The sequence below is a fragment of the Podarcis gaigeae genome (assembly GCF_964106915.1).
Source record: "Podarcis gaigeae genome assembly, chromosome: 12".
Taxonomy (NCBI): domain Eukaryota; kingdom Metazoa; phylum Chordata; class Lepidosauria; order Squamata; family Lacertidae; genus Podarcis; species Podarcis gaigeae.
In genome coordinates, this window is record NC_139688.1 from 4,730,380 (window position 1) to 4,745,847 (window position 15,468).

General features: G+C 49.2%; 1 protein-coding gene across 3 annotated transcripts in view; it reads left to right on the forward strand.

Moving 5' to 3' along the window:
- Positions 1 to 14,299, forward strand: part of KIF9 (kinesin family member 9) — a 43,754-nt gene extending 29,455 nt beyond the window's left edge. For all 3 annotated transcript variants that reach the window (XM_083704062.1, XM_083704063.1, XM_083704064.1), the window contains 5 exons: positions 3,145 to 3,353; positions 6,391 to 6,570; positions 8,188 to 8,303; positions 10,415 to 10,519; positions 13,988 to 14,299. In XM_083704062.1, the coding sequence (XP_083560188.1) occupies positions 3,145 to 3,353; positions 6,391 to 6,570; positions 8,188 to 8,303; positions 10,415 to 10,519; positions 13,988 to 14,095 (718 nt within the window). In that variant the 3' untranslated portion in view covers positions 14,096 to 14,299. The remainder of the gene's footprint in view (positions 1 to 3,144; positions 3,354 to 6,390; positions 6,571 to 8,187; positions 8,304 to 10,414; positions 10,520 to 13,987) is intronic.
- The last annotated feature ends 1,169 nt before the right edge of the window (positions 14,300 to 15,468 follow it).

Here is a 15,468-nt window from a genome sequence, read left to right on the forward strand (position 1 = left end):
AGGCTGAACCGGAGGAATCCCAGCCTGCACAGGAGTCCCCGCCTCCAGGGCCGGCTGAACTGGGGCAGGACCTTGATTCTGAAGCGCCTGCACCTGTGTCGGATCCTCAGGAGCAGGCACCAGGTGATTCCACTCTGGCTCCAGAGGTGGTTGAGGACTCAGTGCCTGCAGGTGAGTCTCCCCCTGGGCCCAGTAACCCTCCAGCCTCTCCTGAACTGCAGAGGCTCAGGGCAGAGAGGCGAAGGGAACTGGTTTCTCCCAGGAGTGCTCGCCTTAAGGCCAGGAGAGGTGGGTCTCCTGGGGGCCGGGACCGCCCCTGGCCTCAGAGAAGATAAAGGCCAGTCAGCCCGGTCCCAGGTTGCGGGAGCAACGTCGATCAAGAGCTGTCTCGGCCAGCATCCAGTCCTGTCCCTCCAGTGTTCCTGTCCCCACCCGGCTTCCTGCTTCGGACCTCGCCCCGCTCCTTCGGAACTGCTTCCAGGCTATTGACCCAGGACCGGACTTTGACTACACCAACGGTAACCTTCCCCTCGGGACCAGCACACCAAGCTTTATGAGGAATGGTTGAAGGAGTTGGGTATGTTTAGCCTGGAAAAGAGGAGACTGGTAGGAGATAGGAGAGCCATCTTCAAATATCTTAAGGCAGTCATGGCCAAACGTGGCCCTCCAGCTGTTTTGGGACTACAATTCCCATCTGTGCTGGGCCCAGGGGTTAACCCGAGCCACATGGTCAAGGTCCGGTCCTGAATCCAAGGATTCCGCGAGGAGTCAGTCCAACATGGCCAAACCCGGCAAGGTCAGGCACAAGGTCTTAGGCAGGTTCCAGCAAGCAGCAATGTTGCTCCCACAACCTGGGACGGAGTCCGGCAGCCTTTTATCTCTCATGGGTAACGGCCGGTCCTGATCCCCCAGTAACTCACCTCCCTGTCTCGCCCGAAGGCGAGCACTCCTCCTACGAGTACTCAGGTCTCTCCTTCTCTCGGACTTCAGTCTCTGCAGCTTGGGAGACGTTGGTGGGTTACTAGACCCAGGGGCCACCTCAGCCTCCCCTGACCAAACCGTTAGTGGAGCAGCTGTAAGTGATAGCCCAGCTGAAGGCAACAAGGTCATCCCCGCATCTGGAGCCAGGGCAGGATGAGGCCCCTGACTCGGCCCAGCTGGTGCTTGTTGCAGGGGAACCTGTGCAGACTGGGACTCTTAGGATCAGGCCCCAGACTTGGTTCAGATGATGCTTGAGGCAAAGGATCCGGTGCGGACTGAGACCCCTCTGGTTCTGAGTCCGAGCCCGAGTCCCAGGCCATCACACCATCATCCCTGACCACTGGTCCTGTTAGCTAGGGTTGATGGGAGTTGTAGTCCCAATACAGCTGCAGGGCCTGGTTTGGCCATCACCGTCTTAAGGGATGTCACATGGAAGAGGGAGCGAGCTTGTTTTCTCCTGCTGTGGAGGGTAGGACTCGAACCCATGGCTTCAAGTTCCAAGGAAGGAGATTCCGACACAACACCAGCAAGAACTTTCTCATAGTAAGGGCAGTTCAATAGTGGGACCGACTTCCGCAGGAGGTTGTGGACTCTCCTTCACTGGAGGTTTTTAAACAGAGGTTAGAAGGCCATCTGTCATTGATGCTTTAGTGCAGGGGTGTCAAACTCAAATTCATCGGGGGCCGCATCAGCAGTTTGGTCACCCTCAAAGGGCCGGTTGTATCTGTAGGACTATGTAAACGACATGTAAAGTGGAGGTTTCCTGTGTAGAACGGCCGGCGCCGCTAGAGGGCAGACGTTGTCTGGCTTGTAGGCTGCCGCGCATGCGCTGAAGAGGCCGCTTTCTTGTGTCAAAAAAAAAAAAAAGCGAGATTAAAGGTGAAGGCTGGCGGCCGGCAGCGGCTACACGGGCCACATGATGAGGTCTGGCGGGCCAGATTTGGCCCGCGGGCCTTGTGTTTGACACCCGTGCTTTAGTTGATTCCTGCATTTTAGGGGCTTTAGTGTTGCTAGCCGCCCTGAGCCTGGCTTCGGCTGGGGAGGGCGGGATATAAATAAATTATTATTATTATTATTATTATTATTATTATTATTATTATACAAGATAATGATAATAATAATAATAATTTTTTTTTTATTTATACTCCGCCCCTCTGGCTGGGTTTCCCCAGCCACTCTGGGGAGTTTCCAGTACAATATTAAAATACAATAACCTATTAAACATTAAAAACTTCCCTAAACAGGGCTGCCTTCAGATGTCTTCTAAAAGTCTGGTAGTTGTTTTTTTCTTTGACATCTGGTGGGAGGGCGTTGCACAGGGCGGCTGCCACCACCGAGAAGGCCCTCTGCCTGGTTCCCTGTAGCTTTGCTTCTCACAGGGAGGGAACCGCCAGAAGGCCCTCGGAGCTGGACCTCGGTGTCTGGGCAGAACGATGGGGGTGGAGACGCTTCTTCAGGCTGAGGCCGTTTAGGGCTTTCAAGGTCAGCACCAACAGCTTGAATTGTGCTTGGAAACGTACTGGGAGCCAATGTAGGTCTTTCAAGACCGGTGTTATGTGGTCTCAATGGCTGCTCCCAGTCACCAGTCTGGCTGCCGCATTCTGGATTAGTCGTAATTTCCAGGTCACCTTCAAAGGTAGCCCCACATAGAGCTCATTGCAGAGACTCTTGGTCTCCCGTTCCAACTCTATGATTCTGACTCAGGCGGACTCTTATGGGGCTTATCGCCAGTCTCCAAGCTCAGCCTTTCCCCTCCCTGTGCCCTGAAGGGTTTATTTTCCTCCTGCCTCTGTAGCGAAATTCATTACTTCCCACAGAATGTCCCAAATAATCAACACACACAAACATACACACATACCACCTCTGGCTTGGAATAGCTGGGATTTTTTTTAAATTGTCCTTCTCTTCTTGTCTTGACGTTTTCATCCCCCCAAAAGTTTTTTGATTTGAGTTTCCATTGAAATGAGGCTGCATTTTAACATTTTAATGTTTTGATGTTGTATTTTAATCTTATTTTTAAGTTGCATCTTCATCAATTTGTTTTTATATCGGGTGTTGGCTGCCCTGAGCCTGGTCTTGGCTGGGGAGGGCAGGGTATAAATAAAATTTATTATTATTATTATTATTATTATTATTATTATTATTATTATTATTTGGAAACAGTTCCCCACCTACAAAGACAGCAGCCTTTGAGGAGTTCAAGAACGAGCGCGGCAGCGAAATAAACCGGATATTCAAGGAGAACAAAGCCATCCTGAATGACCGCAAGGGCAAAATGAACGAGGTTGCCCAGAGAATCAACGTGCTCAAAACGGAGATGGACAACATGAAGCAGGCACTGGACGCCCAGAAAGCTGAACGCGATCAGCAGGGTGAGCCAGGCCTGGGCTGCGTCAGAGATCTATCTTACGAGTTAGAAGGGACTCGAGGGTCATCTAGTCCAACCCCAAAAGCGGGAGACTCATGTTAAAGTTGGGGCGGGGAGAGATGCTGTGCCATGCCTGGCAACTAGGGAGGGGAAAGGAATTCGATTTGGTTTGCGTTTAAACAAGAACCTGCCTAAGTCACGCTTTCAGAAGCAGTTTGAGAAGTTCTCCAAAATTCATTTCTCCAGATTCTGCAATGCAGTCCTCCCACCAAATTACCAATCCAGGGTATTACATTAAGGGCAATCGCTTGAAGAAATGTGTTTGTCGAAACCGCACACCACGATGTGTTCATTAGGAAAAATCACCCCTAACACAGTGAATTTTTACGTGGATTTTTAAAAAATCACAAGTTGTTGCGGAAATGGGGAGATGAGAGACTCATTTCCAAGTACCGTATTTTTTGCTCTATAAGACGCACCAGACCACAAGACGCACCTAGTTTTTGGAGGAGGAAAACAAGAAAAAAAATATTCTGAATCTCAGAAGCCAGAACAGCAAGAGGGATCGCTGCACAGCGAAAGCAGCAATCCCTCTTGCTGTTCTGGCTTCTGGAATAGCTGCACAGCCTGCATTCGCTCCCTAAGACGCACACACATTTCCCCTTACTTTTTAGGAGGGAAAAAGTGAGTCTTATAGAGCAAAAAATACGGTATGTAATTTAGCTCCAGGTGCCCTTGAACCTCCTCCTGCCTTGGTGTGGCAGATAAGAATGCAGCTTTAACTGCCTCTGGCCAGGAACTTAAATAGATTCTTAGCCCAACAGGAAGAGGTGTCTTCGCCACCTTTATGTATCTTTTGTTCAGTGTTCAGAATTCATTCCGAGGTGCATTTTTCAGCCCTCCTTTCTCTCTAGCCAAGCACACCTGGGAATGGCCTTTTGACATTTTAGTCTTTTCCCTCTGTGTGGAAGCATTTTTGCTAGTAACCCTGACCTGAGTCTTCCTCCTTTTCATTCTCTATTTCCTTCTCCACCTCCTAGCTCTGGAGAAAGGTAAGCAGAACAATCGGTCCATTTCCCTAATGCATCCTCCCATAAACACAATCATATTTGAAATGAGTTTACACAGAATATATGAGGTTATTGACAATTATGTGTGTGTAAGGACAGGAAGAATAGGAAACCATAGCTTGGATGCCCAAATTGTTACATAGCAAGACATCTGTGTATTAATATGTGGTAATGTAACAGTATTCCCCCCCCCCCCCCGTTCTCACTTTCTTTCTTTCTTTTCTCATTCTTCTCTTTGTATAAATGAAATTACTCAAATAAAATGTTAATCAAAAAGAAAAAACCATCTGTTTTTATCTTTTTTAAAAATTTAATTTTTATTAAGTTTTCCACTTTAACAATCCAATCAAATCACATCAGATATTCCAAATTATACATATCAAATAATCCAAATATTCTGCCAAATTATATTTTTTTTAACAGGGCTTCCCATGCTTCAAGTTCGGAGGGTTCTGATCATCTCATATCTCTACTGCTTTTCATAGTCACTTCCGATGGTTCCTCTAATTCTTCCTGTTGTTAACCTTCCTTCTTTCGCGGCCTCTGAGTTGTTCCCACAAGCGAGTTGAAACAATGGTGTATTTCTGTGTGAATTTTATGTCTATGATTCCCCTCTATAAGTTTGCAGCATCTCCTCACCTGCTGGTGTTTCTGCCAAATCAATCCAAAGGTCTTTTCGCTGCTGGCAGCCGCCATTTTCACTCAGTTTGTTTTTATCGCCCACCTCCTTCAGAGCAGGCGAGTGGGTGGTGAGGAGAGAGGCCACTGGCGAAGTTTATACTGGTTTCCAGTTTCACCAGCATTGATGAAACTGGCAGGGCTTTCCCCAGACTCCTCGCTTTCATTGAAGAGCAGGTGGAGGACAGTAAAATAAATGGAATCGGCACAGGCAGAACTAATGCAGGACATCATATATGCTGCCTGACTGCCACCAACCACATCATGCTGGGATTGTACCCAAGTCATGGTGGGCCAGCCTCTTGGGTAGGCCCATGTGCCCCCCCCCTTGTTGTTGTTGTTGTTTTAATTATTTAATCATTTTTTCAACACAAACAGCGACCACAAAAAACACAAACAGCCTAAACCACAATAACACTAAGAACACAATTTAACAATTCAGATTTGAGTACTGATATACCTATAACTTGACCTTTTAAACAATATTTCCCCACCTCTCCTCCCCCTACTTCCCACCACTTTCCGCCTTCTCTCTTAAGCAATCCTTCCAGATTTCTTCATATTTATCCATTCTTAATTGGCGTCGATATGCAGTTCGTTCGTATGTAACTAGTCTGTCCATATTGTCAATCCATGTGCTCAATGGGATCTTTTTGCGGCTCTTCCAATTCATCAGAACAAGTTTTTTTGCTTCTAATATAGCACGGTACATCCATTTTTTTTGACCCCTTGTAATCTCCCACGTTTCTGGTATATAATTCAGAATTAAATTCAAATCCCCTAAATAACATTAAAAAAAAATTACTCTTGCTATATATATCCTCCCCTCACACCAAAATGATCTTATCATCGGGCAGCCAATCATCATATGTACTAAGTTTGCATTTTTACTTCCACATCTCCAGCAGTTGTCTGCATTTGTTATTTTCTTCTGGTAAAGTTTTGCTGGCGTCCAATGGACTCTGAGTATTATTTTCTGCTGAATAAGTCTTAGTCTTAGATCTATAGAAGCTATTTCTGTTGATTTTATACATGACTCCCATATATCACTTGTTATCTGCACCCCCAACTCATATTCTAAATCTTGTTGTGACATTTCCCACTTCAAAAGCATCAGCTCAGGAGATGTGCTGATGCGCATTAACTAAACCAAGAGATTTCCAGGCGATTGCTAAATTGCTTGCAAGCTCACAAGCGATTTCAACTCCTCTGTACGCCCAGAGATGGACGACATTGTGGTTTTGAGGTGCACTCCCAACCCGTAAAACTTTGTTCTGTTCTTGGACCCTCCAGGAGAATACCAGAGTGAGGACGGACAAATCATTATTGACGAAGAGGAATTCATGTTGATTATGAAGATGAAGGACCTGAAGAAACAGTACCGGGTGGATTACGAGGAGCTGCGGAACCTCAGGTCGGAGGTCCAGTATTGCCAGCACCTGGTGGACCAGTGCCGCAACAGGCTGGTCTCAGGTACTGCCGGTGGGCAAAGGGCCTGGCATGAGCTTTCTAGCCCGGCATGCGCTGAGCATGCGCTAAGCCTTAGCACATGGCCTGCGTTGGTCTTGTTGGGCAGAAGTACAGGAAATCCATATGTTGTTGGTCTCACAGCAGGCTTCCTCAGGTAAAAATAACGTATTTTTTGCTCTATAAGACTCACTTTTTCCCTCCTAAAAAGTAAGGGGAAATGTGTGTGCGTCTTAGGAAGTCAATGTAGGCTGCACAGCTATCCCAGAAGCCAGAACAGCAAGAGGGATCGCTGCTTTCGCTGCGCAGCGATCCCTCTTGTTGTTCTGGCTTCTGAGATTCAGAATATTTTTTTCCTTGTTTTCCTCCTCCAAAAACTAGGTGCGTCTTGTGGTCTGGTGCGCCTTATAGAGTGAAAAATACGGTAGCTGGAACAACCAGAAGGTTTTAGCTGGTTGGAGGGCGGCATTCAGCACCCCTAAGCATCTCCAGAGGCTTGGAATAAGGCAGAGACAGAGGACCCCAAACCGGAAGTGCCTGAAAATACTCTGGGGGAATAGATGAAATGTTCTAGATTCTTGAAAGAAATTATGATACAAGAGGCTGAAATTAGAACCACAGTGCCCTTAGTATGCACAGGTCCCACTTACTGAACGCAATGCATTCCCAAGAAATCATTTGTTAGGAGAGTGTTCACACAACAAGTCCACAATTTCCATTATTTCCTAAGGGGATATTTCTAATGCGGAATTTGTCCACTCCCCCGCCCTCCATGGTTTCTTCCTGAAATCACTGCAGCCTATCAGTAAAAGAGAGGCAAAATTTAAAAACTGATTTGCCTGACCTCCCCTCCCTCGTTTTTCAGATTTTTTCTGCTCTTCGATTTATCTGCCCTTATTCCCAGTATGTTTCTGAGCACAATTCAAAGTGTTGGTGCTGACCTTTAAAGCCCTAAACGGCCTCGGCCCAGTAGACCTGAAGGAGTGTCTCCACACCCATCGTTCAGCCCGGACACTGAGGTCCAGTGCCGAGGGCCTTCTGGCGGTTCCCTTCCTGTGAGAAGCCAGGTTACAGGGAACCAGGCAGAGGGCCTTCTCGGTGGTGGCACCACCCTGTGGAACACCCTCCCACCAGATGTCAAAGAGAAAAACAACTATCAGACTTTTAGAAGACATCTAAGGCAGCCCTGTTTAGGGAAGCTTTTAATGTTTAATAGGTTATTGTATTTTAATATTCTGTTGGAAGCCGCCAAGCGTGGCTGGGGAAACCCAGCCAGATGGGCGGGGTATAAATAATAAATTATTATTATTAAATTATTCCTGCTTTCTGCATGAAAGTGGCTGCCACTGACCAGCAAAGCACAAAAAAAGGAAGTCGACTGTTTAGATAAGTGAATCTGCAGAGCGTAGTGAGGTTTGGGTGTAATTATTTAAGTGCAGATAAGTGAATTTTCAGATAACAAGCATGCGGATGGTGTGACCTTCGTGTTTTGACTGATGGTTACAGACGTGCAAAATGGACTTGGTTGTTCAAATGTGATTTGAAAAATACACAAAGAAAAACAAAATACATGCAATATATATGATATAGGAGGTAACTCACCATATGACCACCTCCTTTCAGAATTCGAAATCTGGTACAATGAGTCCTTCCTCATCCCAGAGGAGGTCCAGGAAGCCTTAAGGCCTGGGGGAGCCATAAGGCTGGGCATGATCCCAATTAACAGAGTCCTAACTCTGGTAAGTAAAGCCGAGACGCATACCTTGGCCTTCCTCGCCCTGTTTCACTGATCAGCTGCTAAGCGCTAATCAGCTGTTGGCACCCGAGAGCTGATCCACACTGGCAACTGCCAAGTTGTTGCTGCCCCAGAAAACCCCCGATATCTCTTGCAAGAATCCCTGTGCCCTTCAGAGGAGGGAGAGAAAAGGGATGTGTTTGTGGGTGGGTGTCACACGATGCACAGTGCAAGATTCATTGAACGGAAGATCATAGAATCATAGAGTTGGAAGAGACCACAAGGGCCATCGAGTCCAACCCCCTGCCAAGCAGGAAACACCATCAGAGCACTCCTGACATATGGTTGTCAAGCCTCTGCTTAAAGACCTCCAAAGAAGGAGACTCCACCACACTCCTTGGCAGCAAATTCCACTGTCAAACAGCTCTTACTGTCAGGAAGTTCTTCCTAATGTTTAGGTGGAATATTCTTTCTTATAGTTTGGAACCATTGCTCCGTGTCCGCTTCTCTGGAGCAGCAGAAAGCAACCTTTCTCCCTCCTCTATGTGACATCCTTTTATATATTTGAACATGGCTATCATATCACCCCTTAACCTCCTCTTCTCCCCAGCTAAACATGCCCAGCTCCCTTAGCCGTTCCTCATAAGGCATCGTTTCCAGGCCTTTGACCATTTTGGTTGCCCTCCTCTGGACACGTTCCAGTTTGTCAGTGTCCTTCTTGAACTGTGGTGCCCACAACTGGACACAGTACTCCAGGTGAGGTCTGACCAGAGCAGAATACAGTGGCACTATTACTTCCCTTGATCTAGATGCTATACTCCTATTGATGCAGCCCAGAATTGCATTGGCTTTTTTAGCTGCCGCGTCACACTGTTGGCTCCTGTCAAGTTTGTGGTCAACCAAGACTCCTAGATCCTTTTCACATGTACTGCTCTCAAGCCAGGTGTCACCCATCTTGTATTTGTGCCTCTCATTTTTTTTGCCCAAGTGCAATACTTTACATTTCTCCCTGTTAAAATTCATCTTGTTTGTTTTGGCCCAGTTCTCTAATCTGTCGAGGTCGTTTTGAAGTGTGATCCTGTCCTCTGGGGTGTTAGCCACCCCTCAGAGTTTGGTGTCATCTGCAAATTTGATCAGGAAGCCCTTTCCTATCTTCTGAAGGACACACCATGATTTATAAGAGGGGAGAGGGAGGTCTTTCCTAATTCCTCCCTCCACAACACACTGCTTGTTGTTGCAACGATACGATACAATACGATACGATAATCTTTATTGTCATTGTCCCATACAGAACAACGAAACTGAAAAGAATCTACACCAGACATTCAAAAACCAACAAGCCTGGTTAGCCCCCTAAAAACACTGATACCCCATAATTAAATACAATATATTCCCACAGAGACTACCTTAAAGGTAAAGGGACCCCTGACCATTAGGTCCAGTCGTGGCCGACTCTGGAGTTGCAGCGCTCATCTCCCTTTATTGGCTGAGGGAGCCAGTGTACAGCTTCCGGGTCATGTGGCCAGCATGACTAAGCCGCTTCTGGCGAACCAGAGCAGCGCACGGAAACGCCGTTTACCTTCCCGCCGGAGCGGTACCTTTTTATCTACTTGCACTTTGACGTGCTTTCGAACTGCTAGGTTGGCAGGAGCAGGGATCGAACGACGGGAGCTCACCCTGCCGCAGGGATTTCAACCGCCGCCCTTCTGATCGGCAAGTCCTAGGCTCTGTGGTTTAACCCACAGCACCACCCGCGTCCCAGAGGCTACCTTACACTGCGTTTAAAACCAAAATCGCATTTGGATAGAAACTGTTTCTCAGGCAGCTAGTCCTAGTCTGCTCAGGGCTCCCTGCATCTCTTTGACCATGCCTTCTCCTCCTCTGGAGTTACAGAGATATTTGGCGCATGCATCAGCCAGGTAGACTGTCTTTGCTTCCCACTTCTCCCCTGGTGGGGCAGGGCACCGTTTTGTGGTGTGTGCCCCCTCCCAGTGCCAAAATGTCTTGGGCCGGCCCTGCTTCCCATCATCCGGTAGGTCAAATTTGCTGCTTACATTGACGAAGCCCCACTATTTCATTCCTGGCTTTTGCATTCCTCTCTCCTCCTCCTTCCAGGATGAAGACGAACAGGAGAGGTTTGAGCGGATGCAGCAGGAAGTCCTGCCGTTCTGCCCGGATTCTGTCTCCTTCTACAATGCCAAAGCAAAGGTGGACCGGAAGGTAAGTCTAAGTTCTGTTGGTTCTATATCAGATGCTGAAGGGAACCAGGAGATGGCCGTGATCTTTTTAGCTCCTCTTTCTGAGTTTTCCAGAGGCATCTAGCTGGGGCTAATATTTTACAATGTCACGGTCCGGTTCACGGGCGATCGAAGTCCCGGCAGGGGACGTCAGGACCGGGGGCAAGATGGCGGGGCGGGAGCAGGAACGGGGGTCCAGGAGCCAGGAAGCCAAGAGTCCAAGGGTTAGAAAGCAAGGAGTCCCAAAGTCAGGGGCCCGAAGAGCAAGAACAAGGAGTCAAGGTTCAAGGATCAGGAAGCAAGGAGCCAAATAAAGCAAGGCAGGAAGCGTGTTGCTGTGGCCAAGAGCCGAAGGGAAATGCTGACCTTATATCCCTTCCCAGGTCTTGCCATCCGGTGCTGTGAGTTACCATATTTTTCGCCCTATAGGACACACTTTTCCCCCTCCAAAAATGAAGGGGAAATGCGTGTGCGTCCTATGGGGCGAATGCAGGCTTTCGCTGAAGCCTGGAGAGCGAGAGGGGTCGGTGCGCACTGACCCCTCTTGCTCTCCAGGCTTCAGGAGAGCCGCAGCGCCAGTCCCACAAGGTTGGGGGACAGCGGGGAGGCGGAACGCCGCCATCCCGCTGTCTCCCAATGTGGTTTGGAGGCTGATGGCGGGGAGACGCATGCTTCTCCCGGCCGCCAGCCCCGCAAGTTCCGGGGACAGCGGGGAGGCGCAGCGCGTCTTCCCGCTGTCCCCGGACCTGGTCTGCAGGCAGGCGGCGGGGAGAAGAGCGCTTCTCCCCGCTGCCCGCCCCGCAAGCTCCGGGGACAGTTGGGAGGCACAGCGCGTCCTCCCGCTGTCCCCGGACCTGGTCTGCAGGCGGGCGGCGGGGAGAAGAGCGCTTCTCCCCGCTGTCGGCCCCACAAGCGCCTGGGGGGGGGAAATAAAATTTTTTTTCTTTATTTCCCCCCAAAAAAACTTGGTGCGTCCTATGGGCCGGTGCGTCCTATGGGGCGAAAAATACGGTACCAATCGGCCTCACCTGTGTGGCTGCACCTTGCCTCTCCAGAAGAAACTTAGGAAGGCCCCAGTCCTGCGAAGCCCTACTGATCACAGGGCCTGGATCCTGCACGCAAACCTGGCATACAACAGATGGACCCTTGGTCTGATCCAGCCGGGCATCTCTTGTTTCCTTTGCTTTCCAGGGAATAAGAGCTTCTGGGTTTTCCTTGGGGCATCCATCCTTGGGGCAGGAATTTTGACCGCTGTGAGACTGGAGGGACCTTTGGCCTGATGCAGCAGCCAGCCTCTTCTTATCATCCCCTGTTAATGCCCTATAATGGATCAAAGTTGGCACCTGCGTTGATCTTACGGAAGTAAAATCAACAAAACAATGTCTCTTATTAGACCCGAGCAGGAATAGAATGGCATTTAAAAGTTTTGTATTTCGCAGAACCTTTTGCCACACAAATAATGAGCAGGTTCTTGGATGTTCATTTTCGGTCTCATCCGGTTGTGCAGACAAAAGCTGAGCAGTCGCTGCTGGTTAGAATTCAGAAGGCGGGATGTTGCTGCTGGCTCTCAGCTTGCAAAACTGAGATCTGTCCCAGTATGTGATGGCCTGGGACAGGGGCTCGGACTCGGAACCAGAAGAGTCTCAGTCTACACCAGATCCTTTGCCTCAGGTGGCATCTGAACCTAGTCTGGGGCCTGATTCTGAAGAGCCCCAGTCTGCACAGGTTCCCCTGCAACAAGCACCAGCTGGGCCGAGTCAGGGGCCTGAGCCTGCCCTGGCTCCAGATGTGGGGATGACCTCGTTGCCTCCAGCTGGGCCATCACTTACAGCTGCTCCACTACCGGTTGGGTCAGAGGAGGCTGAGGCGGCCCCTGGGTCTAGTAACCCACCGACATCTCCTGAGCTGCAGAGACTGAGGTCTGGGAGAAGGAGAGACCTGAGTACAGTGGTACCTCGGGTTACATACGCTTCAGATTACATATGCTTCAGGTTACAGACTCTGCTAACCCAGAAACAGTACCTCGGGTTAAGAACTTTGCTTCAGGATGAGAACAGAAATCCTGCTCTGGCGGCGTGGCAGCAGCAGGAGGCCCCATTAGCTAAAGTGGTGCTTCAGGTTAAGAACAGTTTCAGGTTAAGAACAGACTTCCGGAACGAATTAAGTACTTCACCCGAGGCACCACTGTACTCGCAGGGAGTGCTCGCCTTCGTGCGAAACAGGGAGGTGAGTCACCGGGGGATCAGGACCGGCCGCTACCCTGACAAAGATAAAAGGCTGTTGGACCTTGCCGCAGGTTGCAGGAGCAACATTGCTGTGTGCTAGATCCTGCACCTGTCCTTGCCTGGTTTCCTGCCTCGTGTCCTGCCTTGGCCCTGTCGGACTGACTCCCAGCAGAACCTTCGGATTCTGGTCCGGATTTCACGGGTTACCCCAGGGCCCAGAACAGTAATTCCAGCAGGATGTTAACATGGCGCAGGCCTCTCCCCTCGTTCACCTGCCCACCGAAAGTGGCAAGCGCTTTGCTAGAATAGTAAGCAAACCAGAGTGCAGCCACTTCTAGAAATTATTGGACGACGGAACTTGCAATAATTCTGTCATACGCAACACTGCAGCTTAGTTGGCAGCCTTTTGCTTGCAGAAATAGGCTAGGATGAGACCGAAAACGGACGCAGAGGAGCTTGTTCTGCACTTCAGCACTCTATAAATATTCACTTGGTCTCATGGAAGAGGCCTGAAAAAAGTTTGTGCTTGTTTAACTATTGGTTTGAATCTATTTTTGCAACTTACGTCAAGGTTAGGGGTGGGGGAAGTTTGAGTATTAAAAGGGATAGGGAGAAAAGGCCTAGGAGGAACAGAGCAGTGGGAATTTTGAGCACCGAACACCCCATCCAAAATACTGTAAGCCTCCCAGGCCTTGACAAGAAACCTTCTATAACCCCACATGGGCTGGAGGCTTAAATAGATTTTGTTTTAACTGAAAGCCAAGATTATCAGGGCTCTTCTTGGCTTTTCTTAAAGGTAAAGGGACCCCTGACCATTAGGTCCAGTCATGGCCGACTCTGGGGTTGCGGCGCTCATCTCCCTTTATTGGCCGAGGGAGCCTGCGTACAGCCTCCGGGTCATGTGGCCAGCATGACTAAGCCGCTTCTGGCGAACCAGAGCAGTGCACGGAAATGCCGTTTACCTTCCCACCGGAGTGGTACCTATTTATCTACTTGCACTCTGACGTGCTTTCGAACTGCTAGGTTGGCAGGAGCAGGGACCGAGCAACGGGAGCTCACTCCGTCGCAGGGATTCAAACCAACAACTTTCTGATTGGCAAGTCCTAGGCTCTGTGGTTTAACCCACAGCTCCATCTTGCATCCCTCTTATTTCAAGACATATTTTTTTTGCACCCCCCCCCAAGAATGCCAGGAATAACAGCCCCGTCTCTTTCTCTATTTGAAAGCACAAATACGCTGGAGCCATGTCTACCCTTGAGCAAATGCGGAAGAAGCCCGGATCCGTCCAAGCAGCGGTGAAGAACAAGCCCCCTTCCGTCCTCAGCATCGTGTAGCAGAGCCAGAACGCGCCGGGTCTTATTTCTTACGGGTGGAACTAAAGAAATGGACCTCTGAGCGCGTCAAAATATGTTTTGTTTTCGGAATAGGCAGACAGTATAACAGACGTCTAGGGAATCTACATTGTTAATAACACTTGTACATTTCACCATACGGTATTCACAGAGATTGGTAATAAATAATTGAGAGAAAACTAAAAACTTTGCTGAAAGTGTCAAAAGAAGACCCCGAGTTCTGCTGGGGCAGGTGCAAATGAAGATTTGTCGGTGGGAGGAAAGGCTCTCAGGCTAGCGTCCCACCGATTCTCTCCCCGCAAAAGCAAAACAGGACTGTAAGGCTTACTCGATAATTTGGATGTTCTCATAGGTAATGCAATGAATCCAGAATCCAATAATAATAATAATAAATTATTTATACCCTGCCCTCCCTGGCCAGAGCTGGGCTCAGGACAGCTAACACCAATAAAATAAAATAAAATCACAGTAAAAACATAATAGGGGGGAAAGAGAGGGGGGAGAAAGCAATTTAAAATACAGGTTGAAATGCAATTTAAAATGCAGCCTCATTTTAAAATAGCTCATAAATCAAGACTATAAGGGGAGGGAAACATAAGGGTCAGACCGAGTCCAAACCAAAGGCCAAGCGGAAAAGCAGTTTCCTTCGCCTGAGCACGAGGGCACTGCCACCTCTGCACGTGGTTCTCTCTGTACCTGTGATGGGTTTGTGGAGCCCTTCGCAATAAATCCCTCTGCTCAATCAGAGACGTATTTTACAGCCTTTATTGTACATATTTACAAGGTACAGAGCATCGCTTTGAGCGTTCGAATCATCCTCCTCCAGCAAAGCAGCTTGGGCAATCCCAAACGTCGCTGTTGTTCCCGGCGTTTTAACCCCCTCCTGTCCTGAGCTGACGGAACAGGTGTTCCCTCTCCCTCTGTGCCTGTGATGGCCTGGGATTCGGAGGCTGAACCTGAGGAATCCCAGCCTGCACAGGATTCCCCGCCTCCAGAACCAGCTGAGCCGGAGCTGGGACATGAGCCCGAAGGGTCCTCACCTGTGCTGGATCCTCAGGTGCAGACACCAGCTGAATCCGCTCTGGCTCCTGAGGTGATGGAGGACCCATTGCCTGCAGGTGCTCCACTCTCAGCCCCGTCAGGGGAACCTGAGGTTGCCTCTGGGTCCGGTAACCCTCCAGCCTCTCCTGAGCTGCAGAGGCTCAGGGCAGAGAGGCGGAGGGAACTAAGTTCCTGCAGGAGGAGTGCTCGCAAGTGCTTCGCAAGACGAAAATGTCTTGTGAGTTCCTGCGGGTTTTCCCCCCTTCCCCCCCTTTTTCTAAGCCGCTAGACCGCTAAAAGCCGCTAATAGCGCT